The sequence below is a fragment of the Mesocricetus auratus genome, unplaced genomic scaffold (genome assembly GCF_017639785.1).
Source record: "Mesocricetus auratus isolate SY011 unplaced genomic scaffold, BCM_Maur_2.0 Super-Scaffold_100011, whole genome shotgun sequence".
NCBI classification, from domain to species: Eukaryota; Metazoa; Chordata; class Mammalia; order Rodentia; family Cricetidae; genus Mesocricetus; species Mesocricetus auratus.
This window is the reverse complement of record NW_024429195.1, coordinates 62,796,123-62,812,476: the sequence shown is the minus strand read 5'-3', so window position 1 is coordinate 62,812,476 and position 16,354 is coordinate 62,796,123. Positions and strand designations below refer to the sequence as shown.

At 35.7% G+C, this 16,354-nt stretch overlaps 1 protein-coding gene across 16 annotated transcripts in view; it reads left to right on the top strand.

Annotated features, from left to right (window-relative positions):
* Positions 1-16,354, top strand: part of Ppfia2 (PTPRF interacting protein alpha 2) — a 451,568-nt gene that overhangs the window by 79,480 nt on the left and 355,734 nt on the right. For all 16 annotated transcript variants that reach the window (XM_040754942.1, XM_013111885.3, XM_040754945.1 and 13 more), the window contains one exon: positions 5,592-5,645. In XM_040754942.1, the coding sequence (XP_040610876.1) occupies positions 5,592-5,645 (54 nt within the window). The remainder of the gene's footprint in view (positions 1-5,591; positions 5,646-16,354) is intronic.

The following is a 16,354-nucleotide window of genomic DNA, read 5'->3' as shown; positions in this document are numbered from 1 at the left end:
TTTGCCTTAATGAGCCTGTGATTTTTTTTTAAATGAAAGATAGTTTCCATTAAACAGCATGGGGAAAGCTGAATGATTCCCAAAGAGAAAAATCATCTTCCCTTCCCTATTCCTTCTGCTGGGAACTTACAAAAGGAAATGCTACACAAAAGTAACATTGTGGATGCTAGTTTAAATCTCGGAAGTACTTCCTTATACTAGTCACCTATGGTAAATGTCCTGAACACTGGTTTATTTATTGTACAATAGTATAGGTATCATGTCTATTGACAGTATTTGATCTGGAGAAAATTTAATGTATTTTGTGCTATCTATTAAGTATTTTTTCATTTTATCCATTCATATGAGGTAAAAACCTCGGCTCTTATAGAAATTTAATGCCTCAATATGAGATCACATTGCTGAGCACTTTCCCTTTAAGTGGAGATCTCATCAGTGATACATGAGAGAACTCAAAGTAAACTAAGCTTGAGGTTTTAACACTGAGGGTTTCAAGGCTTTTTTCTGCATTCACCATCTGTGTGATCTTGGGTAAGTAATTCATTAGTTTGTATATTTCTGAATTTTATGAAGACACATCATGCAAACACTATTGCCTGGTGTTACGCTTTCCAAGGAATACATTTATATAAAAGTAAGAAATGTTTTGCCACCGGCTGCAGAGATTTTATCAGAATGGTATCATATGCTTTATTCATTTGTTCAAACATTCTGCATTCAATAAATACTTACTGAACTTCACTGTGTGATAATCTTGCTAGAGGCTTGGGGATGGCATTTGTCACCTGCTGGACATTGACAAACAGCACTATTCTAGTACTTTATGCTTTCATATTCAAGGGTTACATAACTTTCAGCACTCTCAGTCCCACTTATTCATCTTTCACCTGTTTTTGACGGATCCTCAGACCTCTGTTGATTGCCTCTTCGTTTTACATCTTTCTTTACCTTCTTTAAATTTAACCTTATTTACCCTAGGTGTTACCTGGACTGATTTAAACAAATCATTTTGATATTTTGGTAGTTAATCATGTATGTAAGCAAAGTTAGTCAATTAATCAACAAGAAAGGTAAATGAGGAATGTGCACTTTGAGCAGAATTAAAAAAACATATGCAAAGGTCCAAAGCCATGTTTGGACTGGCTATTAATTAGTAAATGAATTAAGACTAATATCACCTAAATAGCACAAGAGACAAGGCATTGCAAAAGATGGCATTAGAGGAATTGTCTGAATTGAGACCAACAGGGTAATGCAGAGCATACTAATAAACTGAGTTTTAGTCTAAGATTTTTGAAAAACCGTAAGCTGGTTTGGAATAAGAATTTAATTAATCCAATTTCAATTTAAAATAGAGAAGTAGGGTAAAATGGGAGATTAAAAACAGATTTATAGATAACAATTGAATTGCTGCTTGTTTAGATACTGTTGAATAAATCCAAGAGATTATGATGCTAGGGGCTGTGAGAGGTAGCTAAATTAGACTTCCATTAAGACATTTGTGGTAGGGTTTGATGATAGATATGAACCTTAACAGCTAGAGAGTGGTTCATTCCATCATTGAATCAGACATCTAGTTTGAAGAAGTTGAGGTGAAAACTTGATTTGATGTTTCATCAACTTAATAAAACTTAACTCCAGAGATATCCAAGTATAAATGGAAAAGACAGTATGAAAATGGAAGGATCAACAATAGGTTAACATAGAAATTCAGTATGAGTTGGGCCTGGTTAGATGACTCAGGAGTTAAGAGTGCTTGCTAATCTTATGGAAGGACAGAGTTCAGCTCCTGGCACCTGCTCATGTTGGGATGCTGAAAATCTTCTGTAACTTCAATTCCAAGAGACTTGAAGTCCTCTTCTGGTCTCTGTGGTCACCTGTATGCATGTGACCCACACTTGCACAGACCAATAATAAAGTATATATATATATATATATATTCTAATAATCTTTAGAGGTATCTCAGTGGCATGAACAGTATTTAGAATCATAGCACTAAACAAAATTATGTAAAGGATTAAACTCAATGAAATTCATCAGAATTTCAGTATATAAATTTAGGATAAAAATAATTTAAATTATCACATTCATAAATCTGAAATTTTACACTGCTTATTAATGGGAATAATTATTACCATGCTTTAAAGTACTTTTATATGGTATGAAGTGACTTGTGAGTAAGTAAAATTTTATGTTCAATTAAAAACTGTTATTGTATGAAGGTGATCTGGTTTGTATGATTTAGGTGAAAATAAATTCAATTGCTTATTTTTGCTGGATAGTTTTATGTGAGCTTGACATAAGATAAAGTCATCTGAGAAGAGGAATCTCAGTTAATGAAATGCCTCTAAAATATTGGGCTGTAGGCAATAGATTAATTAGTAATTTATGGATATGGGCCTAACCCATTGAGGGTGGTGGAATCCCTGGTCTGGTTTTATTGGTTTCTTTTATAAAGCAGGCTGAGCAAACCATAGGAGAGGCAAGCCAGTACATAGTATCCCTTAATGCATCAGCTCCTGCCTCCAGGTTCCTCCCTATTTGAATTCTTGTCTTGATTTCCTTCAATGACTAGCAATACCAAATATAAGCCAAATAAACCCTTTCCTGCCCCAGTTGCTTTGGTCATGACATTTCATAACAACAATAGCAACCCTAATTAAGACTTCATTCATAATTTTAATTTCTTCCTTTATATTACCTTTGGTATCAAGTGATTTTTAATTATATATTTATTTTCCTATAATTGAATAATTCTCTTCTTTCCATATATAAAATAAATATCAGGAATAGTCCTGAAAGGTCTGAGCCAGATAACTGACATTGAAGTCACATGATTAATCTGTATAGCTCCTCTATTCCCATTATAGGTCAAGGGGAAAATATAACTCCTTGATCAGGAGTTCATATCAGGGAAGTGCAGTTAGACCGTGAACTCAGTGTAATGAGTAGTTTATAGTAAACATGCATGGAGATAGCATGCTTAAGGCTGCCTTTTAGTGTCTACCCAGTGCTCTGACACAGACTGTCTCACTATCCTGGGAAACAGACTTCCTAGAACTTGAGATATCTAGCTCCATTTACTGGGTCCATCCCATGAGCCTAGTTTTCCAATTAAAGAAAGATTGACACTGCATAGCTGAGTCAAGAACTAATTACTAACCTTATATAAGTACTTCATACCTTGGATAATATGAAGTCATCATTATTAATTTCTTTGAAGATGATTAGTGGCTATTAGGTGTAAACAGTGGCCTATATAAGTTGTACAATGAATTGAAGGAAATTCTATCACCTTGTAAAAATAGGTTTTGCATGTTTTAGTGACCCAGTATTACAAAAGTAAGTTTAAAATATTTTATCACTTTTCTATGATTTAAAAAATATATATAAGTTCTTTGAGAATGTCATACAAAGTGTTTGATCTTCTTCACCCTTCTTCCCCCAACTCTTCCCAGATTCACCCCTTTTCCCTGGTGTCTTAGCTAGGGCTTTCATTGTTGTGACAAGCACTATGGCCAAAAGCAACTTGGGGAGGAAAGGGTTTGTTTCTTGAACAGTTTACAGACTATCACTGAGGGAAGTCAGGGGAGAGACTCAGGGCAGAAACCTGGAGGCAGGAACTGAAACAGAGGCCATGGAGGAACACTGGTCACTGGCTTGTCCCTCGTGGTTTTCACGGTCTGCTTTTTATAGCACCAGGGACCACAAGACCAAACTCTGGAACCTCCCATAGTGAGTGGGATTCTCCCACCTCAATCATATCCAATAGGTTTGTTTCCCTGCAGGACAATCTTGGGGCATTTTATGAATTTAGGGTCCATTTTCCCAAGTGACTGTATGTGAAGTTGACATAAAACTGACTAATATATCCCACCCAACTTTTTATCTTTCCTACACACACCATAAAGGCCAATTTGTGCTAACTAAATATTCTTGATGTATAGTCTGCTACTAGAGCAAGGCTGACTGACCAAGGATACTTACAGAGGAATCCCATTTTCTCCATCTAGCACCTAAGAATGGTCAATAGCTCCCCAGGTAGAGATGAAACTTCCTGCCCATCTTTCTCCTCTCCGTGCTGAGATTGTCTATTTTTGTCACACGTGTTGATGAATAAATTTAGATAATAGAACAGGTACATTTCTCAAAGATTTCATTTATAAAAATTCCAGTAGTTGTAAGAAAATATGACTTTTTTCATACTATATTAAAGCAATGACAGGCCAAAGGAAAGGCAAGCTCCTTTGTTAGGAGACAACTGAGGCCAAAAGAGCTGTGACTAAAACTGTAACCTTTATTTAAGCATTAGGAGAGAACTGTTTTTTGTTTTGTGGGTGTGGGGGTTTGTTTTGTTTGTAACTTGATTATTTAATTCTTCAAAGTGAACTGTGTGGATGGCAACATTGCATTGAAATGTCAAAATATTGAACATTCTTTTTCATGTCCAGGATCCCATTAAGGTATTACTATTTTTTACCTATTGATTTCTCTACTCTCGATTCAAAAGCACAGCTCTTATTGCCAAAGGGAACATGCAATAGCTTTTTCAAGACCCAGAAACATAGATTTAAGTTACCTTGGTTATATTATTCCAATATGGAGGCAGTTTCATGGAATTTTAATCATAACAGAAAAATAGGAAGCTATTACTCAAGACATTTGTAAAACACATTGGTGGAAAGAAAAAAATCCAGTTACAACAAGATGAGGACAGAATCCACCTAGATGTTATGTGACAACATCTCAAACCTAGGTTTGATTAAGCTAATATATTTCAGAGTGTTTTTAATCTGTTTGTCAGGATGCCAGTGTCAGTTATGGCTAGTAGAAGGAAGCTATTGAGCAGATTGGTGAGTGTGTGTGTGTGTGTGTGTGTGTGTGTTTAAATTTTGTGAGATTTTAAAAATCTGGAATTCTAGTTTTTTTCTGAAAAAGTGATGTTATTGGTATCAATTACATCAAGCCCTAGAACTGAGATAACAGAATTAACCTAATTTCTATAAACATCACTGCCTCTATAACATTTCATAGCATCTTTCATTTGTCAATTCATGACAATTCTGACATATGTTATCATTTCTTATGTATTATCTTCCCTGGCTATTAATTCAACTTGAAGAATTAATCTTTTTACAAGAACAACTAAGCTACCCATACCTCCTAACATTTTACACATTCATTAACAGAGAGGGGCCATAGATAATTTAAAAGTTATGTGAATTCAGTATCATCATGGAGTAATTAATGTTCCTGAGAATAATATGCTGATTGAGATTATTTCTTTTGTCGTTCTGTGTGCCCTTTGGCTCTCTATGGCAAAACATTTTTTTCCTGAATAGAACCATTTTCTTTTCATATTTCAAGAACAATTGCCTGATTACATTTAATTTTCCTTTCACACATCATAAAGAGTTACTCAAAATAATTAGGTATTTACATGTAAGCCATTTTACAGTTTTGTAGGATCTGATATTGTCAGAAAACAAAAATAACTGAAGCATCCTAGATTTGTATCCAATGAAAATACACTGTGGGCCTGGGTATTGCTATTGAGTAGCATTTAAAATCATCCCTTTTCCCCTTTTCAGGACATCGAATCCCTAACAGGAGGGCTGACTGGTTCTAAGGGGGCCGATCCACCGGTAAGTTTGACCCTCATTAAATATAAGAGTTGCTGTATAATACATGTCGTGTATTGAGGCTTATTGAAATATGGTTATTGTCATAAGTGATTAAAAGTATAGCATTGATTTTATGGGTGTTCAGGTCATTGGGAATGGTAACTTTTCAATAATTAATCTATGTTCAATCTGGTGGCACAGAAGTAAAGAATTAAGGTTGTGGCTTATTGGTGAACACTTGCCTAGCATACACAATGTTCTAGATTCAATTCCCAGTACAAAAGAGGAAAAGTTGTAAATGCTTTGTTGAAGATCATGAATAATTTCTATTAAGATAATAAGCTGCACTAACTTGATAGTTTATAATTCTAAATTTGAGTATTGTATTTGAGTTTCACAGTTTTTGCTTTTACATAGAAAGGCCATGCTATGATTTGTACTAATTCTTGATATTATTATTTCTTTCCTCCTCAACCTAGAAGTCTTTGAGACAACTAAGGAATGAGTTGTCAAGGTTTAGGGACATACTTCTGTGTTTTTCCATTTTAATATGTTGTATGTATGTATGTATGTATGGTGTGTATGTGGGTGCATGAAAATTTGCATGTGTGTGGGTACATGTTAGTAGACACATGTACATGGGTGCATGGGTATGTAGAGGCCTACCTTGAATTTTAGGAGCAACCCTCAATTGTTCTTCAAACTTTTCCTTGAGGTAGGGTCTCTCATGAAAAGCCAGAAGTCAGTTCTATAGCCATTCTTGTTAGCTAGCTAGCTCTGGTGATCTCCTCTGTCCATCTTCAAAATATAAAATTATAGGTGGGTACCATGGCTACCATGCATTTTCATAGGTTCTGGGGACCCATTCAGTGGTCCTACTGTTTGAATGGGAAGTGCTTGACCCCAGAACAATTTCCTCCTCCCTTGAGGGTAAATTTTAGGTGGCAAGAGGAGTTTGATGTTTTTTTAACATCATAGTTTTTACTGAGCAAGTGATTTCAACAAGCATTAAGATGATTTCCCTGTGACTCCGGTTTGAGAAACAAAATTCAGAGTATGTAAATTAAATAATAAGTCATATCCAGTTTATGTTAGCAAATGACCAATGAATAAATTTTTATCTCTTTCCTTTATTTCAGTGTGGTGAGATTTAATGAGGCACACACATGTGCTGGCTAAAGTTGTGTCAAATATCATATAAGCTAGAGTCATTTGAAAGGAGGGAACAACAATTGAGAAAATGCCTCCTCAAGGTTGGACTGTCTAGACTGACTTATTTAGTGGTTGATGGGGAGAGCCCAGCCCATTGTGGGTGTTGCTATCTCTGGACTGGTGGTCCTTGATTTTATATAAAAACTGGTTGGGTGATCCAGGAGGAGCAAGAGAGTAAGCAACGCTCCTCTTTTGTCTTTGTATCAGCTCCTGCATTTAGAGTCCAGTCCTTGAGTTTCTGCCCTGTCCTTCAGTGATGAGCTACAGCTAGAAGTGTAAGCCAAATAGATCCCCACATCCCCATCTTGCTTTTGGTCATGGTGTTTCATCATAGCAATACCATAAGTAGGATAGCACATAACTCAAGTTCATCAGGTTTATTTCCATTAAAATATCAGTGAATGTTAAAATGATAATTTTGATGGCAGCTGTTTCCTGGCTCACACTTACATGCCTTGTGATACACTCTCATGCTCACGACATGACTTCTATCAGAGCTCAGCAGCATTCACCATGTCCTTTCTGTGATCATCATCTACATTCATACAGGAAACCTGTTTTGGACTCAGATAGCTACCCACAGAACTTCCAGCTCTATAATGTATGGAAAGGTAAAATATAAGTGAACTTAGAAAGTCCATTGACATGATTGACAGATGGTGTTATACCTAAATGGTATAGGTTAACTGTTCAGGTGACATATTTCACATTCTGCTTTATACAGTGCAAGTACATAGTAACAGATGTATCAGAATACATTTATCTCCTCCAAAGTACCCCCTTCACCTGTACACTAATTTCTACAAGAAACATATAAGTGAGAATAAATTATTTGAACAGGATTTCTACCTCATTCATACCAAAACTAGATTCCTTTCTTCTGTAAGTGGTGACCAAAATCTGATTTAATACTTACATGTTAAAATGAATGATATTATCATATCACTTAAGAAAGCACACTTCCCAGTATGAAATTTTAAGTGGATAGGTAGTGTAGCTATTGAAAGGAACAGTTTTTAGTGGGAAAAAGTCATGGGAGAAAATGTGTCCTAAAGGTAACTTTTACTGATTCCTTCCCACCAATTAAGGAAGAAGCGTTGGGTATGAAACTTTGGATACTGGGTAGAAAACTACACACACACACACACACACACACACACACACACACACACACACACACACGATTTCTGTTTTAAGTTTTTTTAAATTGGTTTTCCTTTAAGCATAATTTTTTAAAGATACAGTTTTGTTATTCCACATATTTTCCAGGGATATTGACTATTTTATAGTTAGGGTTATCTATTTGGAACTTAATATGAATATATTTGTTTTGTAACTTTGTCAAATGAGAAACAATGGCGTACTTAGGGTTTGTAAAGGTACAGACAATTGATCTAGGCATTCATTAGCAAGCAATAATCTACTGTCTCACGTTATTAAAGAGCTATCATAGCATACTGTTATAAGTTTAGAATAGAGGCATTGCATTTCGTTCACTCTAAATTATATAAAAGGGGTCTAGGTAAGGAGATAGAATGGACATAATAGTTCCGGTTACTTCAACATTTAAAAATGGAATTTTATTTTAGTGGTAAAGTTCCTGATAATATGACTGAGGCTCAAAATTTGATCCCCAGAACTGTAAAACCACAGTTTATAAATGCTATAAATCAGAAGTTGGATTAAATTATACACATTTCAAATTCTACTGAAGTTTTATTTTTAATTTAAATTATAGCATAATAGATAATCAAATATTAATTTCCATTTCAAAAGTTGTCTTTTGTACATGCATTCATAATATATGTATTAAACCTTTCAAGCAAATAAAATTTTCATTGGTAAGAATTTCAAATCACTTAAAAAGTCAAATTTAATCAACCAGAGCTGTGAATTAGTAGGTGAAAGGTTTCTTATGAGGGTATAAAACAATGGAGTGATTTATGTTTTAGTATAAAATGACACAGAGAAATTTTAAACATGGTATATTAAAAATGAAAGTTTTGCTTTCAGTGCACATAAGAATTAATTTTGAAGATTAAAGTTGTGGAACTTATTTTATTTCAAAGATTAGGATGTGTTACTTAGTGCACCCAATGATATTATTAATAAATGGCAAGTCAGGTAAGATTGAATTTGCAGAACTGTAGGGATGCCTGGTATTAATTATTACTATTATTAATAATAAATGTTAAGTATGATTTTTGAAAACATAAGTAGCCTCTGGTTTGCTACTAAAGAGAAAACAGTTTACTATTTTTCAGAAGTTGCTCAAGAAGATTTTAGAATGGCTTTATTTTGTAATAAGTGGGTTTTTTTTTTTTGGTTTTTCGAGACAGGGTTTCTCTGTATTGTTTTGGAGACTGTCCTGGAACTAGCTCTGTAGACCACGCTGGCCTCGAACTCAAAAGATCCTCGGATTAAAGGCGTGCACTACCAACACCCGGCTTTAATAAGTATTTTTAAGAGGGATACATTTTTATTAATTAAATCTTTTAATTAATTTATATCCTGACCACAGTCTTCCCTCTCTCCTCTTCCCATTCTCTCTCTTCATCTCCCCTCTATCCCTCTCCTATATCTACACCTCCTCCACCTCTGCTCAGAAAAGGGAAGGCTTCCCATGGGTGCCAACAAATCATGGCATACCAAATTGAGGTAGAACTGAGCTCTTCTCCTTGTGTTAAGCCTGTGCAAGGCAACCCAGCATTAGCAACAGGTTCCCAAAAGCCAGTGGGACAGGCCCCACTCCCACTGCCAGGAGTCTCACTAGTAGACCAAGCCACAGCACACTCATGCATAAGCACAGGCCCGGGCTCCCTAGCTGTGGTTCACGGTCCATAGTCTGTGAGCTCCCATAATCAGGCCAGTTGCTTCTGTGGATTCCTTTGTGATGACTTGACATACTCCTGACCCCCAACCCTTCTCAGGCTCATATAGTCCTTCTTCCCTCTCCTCAACAGGATGGCCTGAGTTTAGCCCAGTGCGTGACTGGGTATCTCTGCTTCTGTTTCCATCAGTTACTACACTATAGTTCTCCAATGATAACTGAGGTAGTTTTAGAATCTAATTACTGGAGATGGCCAGTTCAGTCTTACCTGGGGTCCTCTTTGTAGATTCATAGTTGTTTCCCTCGAATCAGATTTCTGCCTGACCTCGAAATACACCCCCCCCCCCATTTCTGGTCATCTACTCAGTATTCTCCTCCTCCTTCCCTCAACCTAATTCCTCTTCTGTTTCCCCTTCCCCCGGGAAATCCATGTATCCCCATTTGGACTCTCCTTGTTATCTAGCCTCTCTGGGGCTGTGGATTGTAGCATGGTTATCTTTTACTTACAGTTAATACCCATTTATGAGAGAGTACATACCATGTTTATCTTTCTGGGTCTGGGTTACCTCACTCAGGACTTTTTTTCTAGTTCTGTCCATTTGCCTTCAAATTTCCGGATGCCACTGTTTTTAACAGCTGAGTAATACCAAATTGTGTAAATATACCACATTTTAAGAAGGATAGTTTAAAGTAGACATTCTAACAATGATGTTGTTGAGAATAGAGCTTCAGCTCTAAATTGTGTATTTATCCTAGAATAAAAATTATGCTATTACCGTGAAAAATGTCTGTTAATAACTTAGATTTGTCTTCAATTTTTTCTCAAAAGACGTTCAATATTCAGCATATAATGTCAGTTCATAAAAATTAGATCACAGATTAATATTTATCATGAAAGGTAGTATATGTTTACATAGAAATTTTAATAAAGCAAACTAGGTAATTACTACCCAACAGGCTGCATGTAATGTTCATGTTTGCTTTGCAGTGCTAGGGGAAATAGCCCATAGATTTGCTTGTACATGCTGAGAATTTGCTTTATCTCCAAGCTACATTTTCACCTCCTAATTTATTACTTAAAAATACTTTTCTTCCTCAAAATGTATGTATTCTATATCTGTATATTTAAACAAATGCAAATTAAAATATTTATAAAATGAGTTCAATTCATATTTCAGTCACAGACTTTGTCTTGTCAACAACAGAATTTAAAAAGTGTCTATACATAAATAAGAGTGTTTCTAAAAACAATAAAATGTCTATACAGAATACACCTTGAAACATGTATTACAGATGACCTATAAATTACAACAAAGAAATTGTACATAGGTTGCATTCAAACAGTCATGTGCTTCATCATAAAGGAATTGAAAAGCTGCATGTGTTTCAGGGGGTCCTAGAACTAAGCACCCCTCTGCACTGAGAGATGTTGCATGCTACTTTCACATTTTAAAATCATTACCAAAATTAAAATGCAAAGAGGGGGTCCTTGGTTCCTCTCAAGAAGCACAGAACCGACATGATCAAATTATTGACTTATTCCTACAAAGACCATCGTGACGAATAGGACTCTCATTTCAGAGAGCCAAGAAACTATGAGAAGCTGATGAACTAGGCATCTGGAATGCAGGCTGTGCACTTCCCTGTGGCACCCACAGTATTAAACATCACAGCCGTGATCAGACTCAATGAATACTGCATACAGGTGTGGACTAGATCTTGGGTTGGTGCCATAATTATTTCTAAACTGCAAGCTAAATCCAAGTTCACAGATGGGGTTCAGAAAATCAGGTTGGCAAAAAAAAATGAAATTGTAATGACACACATTTTAGCAGAACATGTACCAAAGGATTTATTTTTATAATTTGGTTAACTAGCATTTATAATCTTGAAAAGGTGATGTTTCTTAAGGTCATTGTGAATAAAATCTAATAAGGAGTGGACCAAACTTAAACTACATGAAGCATGTTCTTGAATACATGGTAATATATATCAACATATACCAGGCAAATGTGAACATATTTCATTCTACTTCAGATTGTAATTGAGTTTTACATCTGTCTGATTGCCTCACTCAGAAATTACAGCAGAATGCCACTGGGAATTTGCTTCCTTGTGTTTTGTTTTTCTATCATAAGCAGTAAATTTTTTTGTTTGCTGAATATTGGACTGGGTTTATTTTTAATTGTTCTAAGATTGTTTTCTGAAATTCCAATGGTGTTATTCAGTTTTGGAGTGTGATGAATAAACCAATGCCCATTGGGTTTGTCCTAGGCTTGATGCACACAATGTCCTGAACATTCTTTAGCTCTATTAATTTCCCCCACTGAGTAGCAGAAATTGCACATTCTGTGTTTTTGTACTTGCTGTTCAAATTTTATAACCTCTTGATAGTTCTTACAATTTGGGTACACACACAGCAGAATTTCTTTTAAAAATTCAATTTCTTGAGGCTGTTGCTTAGACAAGGTTATAAGGTTTTTCTAATTGTAAATGCACTTAAAAATTTTAAACCTCCCAAACTCATTTTAAGTTTTATTATTCAAAAATGCCATCAGTTTACTCATAAGAAATTAAGAAATATTACTCTTAGTTTTGATTAATTTAACTTTTTGTATCATAAGTCTTGCATTTAGTAATTTCATTCTATTCATTTAAAATTTGGTGTATATTTGGGTGTGAATTATTTATTATTTGATTAGATTTTAGAGTTTTACAATATAGTGGGCGGAAAGCTTGCTAACAAGTAATTAAAACATCATGTGGGTAAAGGGTAAGGTGTAAGGCAAGTGAAAAGGCCACAAGTCTGATTGGTGAACACAGAGACAGCAAAGTGAAGTACCATTTTATAAGTGCAGAATAGATAGAAAGCTTCTAGGTGAGGAGATGGTGGTGTGTCAAAAGCTGCATCTATACAGACCAAAAGTAAAATATCTCTAATCTGCCAGTGGGAGATATGGTAAGGCAGAAGGCAAAAAGGTTAGGTTGGAGGTGGACATGGGAGGAATTTGTGTTCGATACTGAGGAACTTAAGGTACTCCTGGAGTTTTCAAATTTGAGAACAACCTTACTGGAATTTTCCTCATAATATCTTCTTGGCTATATTTGTGAATAAATCAGAGTAAAAGGAAGATCCATGAGAAGTTTCTTGCACTTACCCAAAAATTATGTTAAAATTATACTGGTAACTTAAAAAATATATACGGTATGGGAGTAGAAATCCCTTGTGGTGTTTGCCATATACAGATCATAAAACCGATAGTGTGTGTAATAGTAATCATGAAAGGCTAGTATAAGTGGGAGGGGACACAAGAATAAACTGATAATAGGGTTCCAGAGAGTTAAATAGAAACAAGTCCTAATGCTCTGTAGTCCAGAGGAGGGACTGTACCTCAATATGATTACTATGGTTTTTAAAAAGAAATGAGAGAGAGGAGCTTGTACAGTTCCAAACACAGTATAATGATAACAAGATAGAAATGGAAATTCCCCCAGATTTGATCAGAGCCTAGTGAAATAACATACCATGCCCCATGATTGGATGTACTTATGTATTAATAACTTTTAAACTGAGAAAATGTAACTGAGAGCACTATTTCAGAAGAAATTAAATAGTTGAGTATCTGCTGAGGTAGGGTCCCTCACCATGAGGTTTCTTTCATGATGTTTCTGCTGGTAGGTTGATGCCTATGCCAGGTCAGGCCCCATTGTGAAGACTGAATGTACGATGCAAATGGGCTTGTGAAAGAAAGAAAAAATAATAAGAAAATAAACTCAAGACTAAGTAGGGGGGGGAGTTTGAAGAGAGTGGTTATGGGAGAAGTTGGGGAAAGGAAGAAAATCTGTTCATGAAATTCTCAAGAATCAATAAAATATCATTAAAAATAATAAACAAATAGTTTTTGAAAGGCAAATTTTCTTTCCTCAACCAAAACTTCACCATTTTTTAATCCCTACTTACAGCCTTATACCACCAAAGCCTGAAATCAACTTCTACCACCACTGAGGCAAGGGAATTTCATGTTATTGGGAATCCAACAAAGACTTAAGCATAAATATGCCTTGATCTTACTTACATACAAAACTGTCTATCCTACTAATTTCACGAAACCAGGTGTTAGGAAAGATCATGGATATGACCACTGAGCAGTTTAAGAGAAGAAATATTAAGAAAATCTAGTTTATTCCAGAGTAACTGTGAAGAGAGATAGCTTGCAGTACAGTTCTGTGACTCTGGCTTCTGGATTATATGGGTATGAATTAGCTGTTGATAGATATGGAAAAAGCTATGGTAGCCTTGTGAAGAAAGGTACAGAAGGTCAGAAATTTGGGTTTAACTTGTAGTGGCTTAAATTTCACTGAATAGCCCAGACAATTTGTCAAATATTTATTGAACACAAAAGTAGGAAATCTATCACTATAGTTGATAAGTTTTCGGTTACCTATTCAGTTGTTAAGACTAAAGATTATTTGGTATTAATTGCTAAAACAGTTCAGAATGAAGAAAGTAAATTTTTGTTGAAAAGAGGAAAAGGTCTATACAACATGCCTTCAATGACATAGCCTATCAGTTGCTTCATGGAACCAGCTTCAGTGAGATTAATTCTCACTTCCTTTATCATGCTTCCCTATAACCACTTGTGGATTTTATTGATACCAAGAAGGGTTTTAATCCTCAGGTTTATGACATGGACACATTCACATTTGCCTTCTACTTGATATCCTACATTATACACACACACACACACACACACACACACACACACATACACATTTCCTTCATAGCAAAACTCTTTAATATAGAATTCTAAATTCATTTTTCTGTCTGTTTCATCTTTTAGGCCACCTTAAACTTGATTTTATATAAACTATTCCACTAAAATTATTCTCAGCTACATCACCACTTATTTTCATGTCACTGAATACAAAGGACATCATTCGTCTAGGACTCTCTGTCATGAAACTGCTAATAAACTTTGCAGTCAATCCCTGTTCAGCCTTGGTATTTATCATGACGTGCTTTCTTAGGATTTGTGTAATACACTCATCTCTGCTCTGTCCTTTCACAGACACGGTCCTTTTCTGACATTTAATTTGCATGTTGACTTCACATTTCTTCCTTAAAGCTTTGAGCGCAACTCTTTTCTTATCTTCTTTTGTATTACAGGGGAAATATTTCACTTCCTCTGAAACATCCATGGGCTCTTCTACATATTCAGATCAATTATATAAAGTGAAATGGCACCATAAATTCCAAAGCATTCGTTTTCCTCAACTCAGCTGTAGTTAATGCATCTATAGATACCTCATTTATTCTTGAAACTTTTTCTCCATTATAGGTCTGTTGTTACTACAAAAGGTCCCTTCTATTCTTATTGACCAAAGTAGAAATCAAATGGAAATAGACTATGATACATAGTATTATGATGTTTTGTGCATGTGAAGTATGTACCTGTGTGTTCTCATGAGTATATAGGTGTAGGTGTGTTCACCCGAAATGAATGTGTTTCCTTCTATTACTTGGTACGATTTTATTATTAGACAGGTCCCTTCAATCTGAAGCTTGCAGTTTAGGCTAGACTGTTTGGCCAGCAAACTTCTGAGGTTCACTTGACTTTGTATGCTATCTCAGCATGGTAGTTCTAGGATTACAGATATGCACTGTCATGCACAGTTTTTTGTTGTTGTTGTTGTTGATTTTGATTTTTGTTTGTTTGTCTGTTTGGAGTGGTGGTAGAAGTCTAAACTCAGGCCCTTTGCCTATGATTATCTTTGCCAAGTGATTATCCACTCACCCATTTCTTTCGTCTCTACATTGTTTGATAATACTTGGATGGAAGAATCTTTTTCGCCTGTTTTTAGTTGAGTTTTTGATTGTTTGACGGTTTCACGCATTTATTTAATGAATTTCAGTCATTTTCACTCTGCACTTTCCCCCGATAGCACACTCACTCCCCCAGTGGCACTTTCCATTCCACGGCATCCCCTCCTACTTTCCTGTCTTCTTTCTGTGTGTGGCCCACCGATAATTAGAGCTCCCTGCCTGAGAGTGGGTGGGAAGTTACTCAGCAGAACAAGCCCAATTTATCTGTGTCTCTTTAGTGCAGGGGTTTGTGTGGATGTTCCCTTTACTGTGAGAAGCCGAGTATTCCCAAGCATGCCTAGAATATTGCAAGCTATGACGAATATTTGATGAACAAATAAGTAGGACTACAAGGCTAGTCAGTCTTCAGATGGCAAAACTTTGATTTAGGTCTTGAACACATCAGTGAAAAGGAAGCTGCAAAATGTAGAGTGGAATTTCCATTACTTCACTGAAAGCTCTGTTAGACATTTCTCCACAGCTAGAGCCAGATGCCTGACAAAATATTTAAAGAGTCAAATGTTTATCTTAATTCACAGTTTCAGAATCTTCTGCAAGTGGTTGCTTGAAACCATAAACTTGAACAGACCATCTTGATGGCAGGAGAATGTGCTAGGGGAATATCTTGACATCATGGCGAACAGGAAGCAGTGTAGCTGAAAATACATGTCAACAGCTCAGGGCTCATGTTGCTGCAGCTAGATTCTACCTCCGAAAATTGCTACTGCTTCCCTAAATAGTATTATCATTTAAGGTTCAATCCTTGAACTCATGAGCTTGTGGGGAACAAAAAATATCCTAATTTAACAAGGCCTAAATTGTACC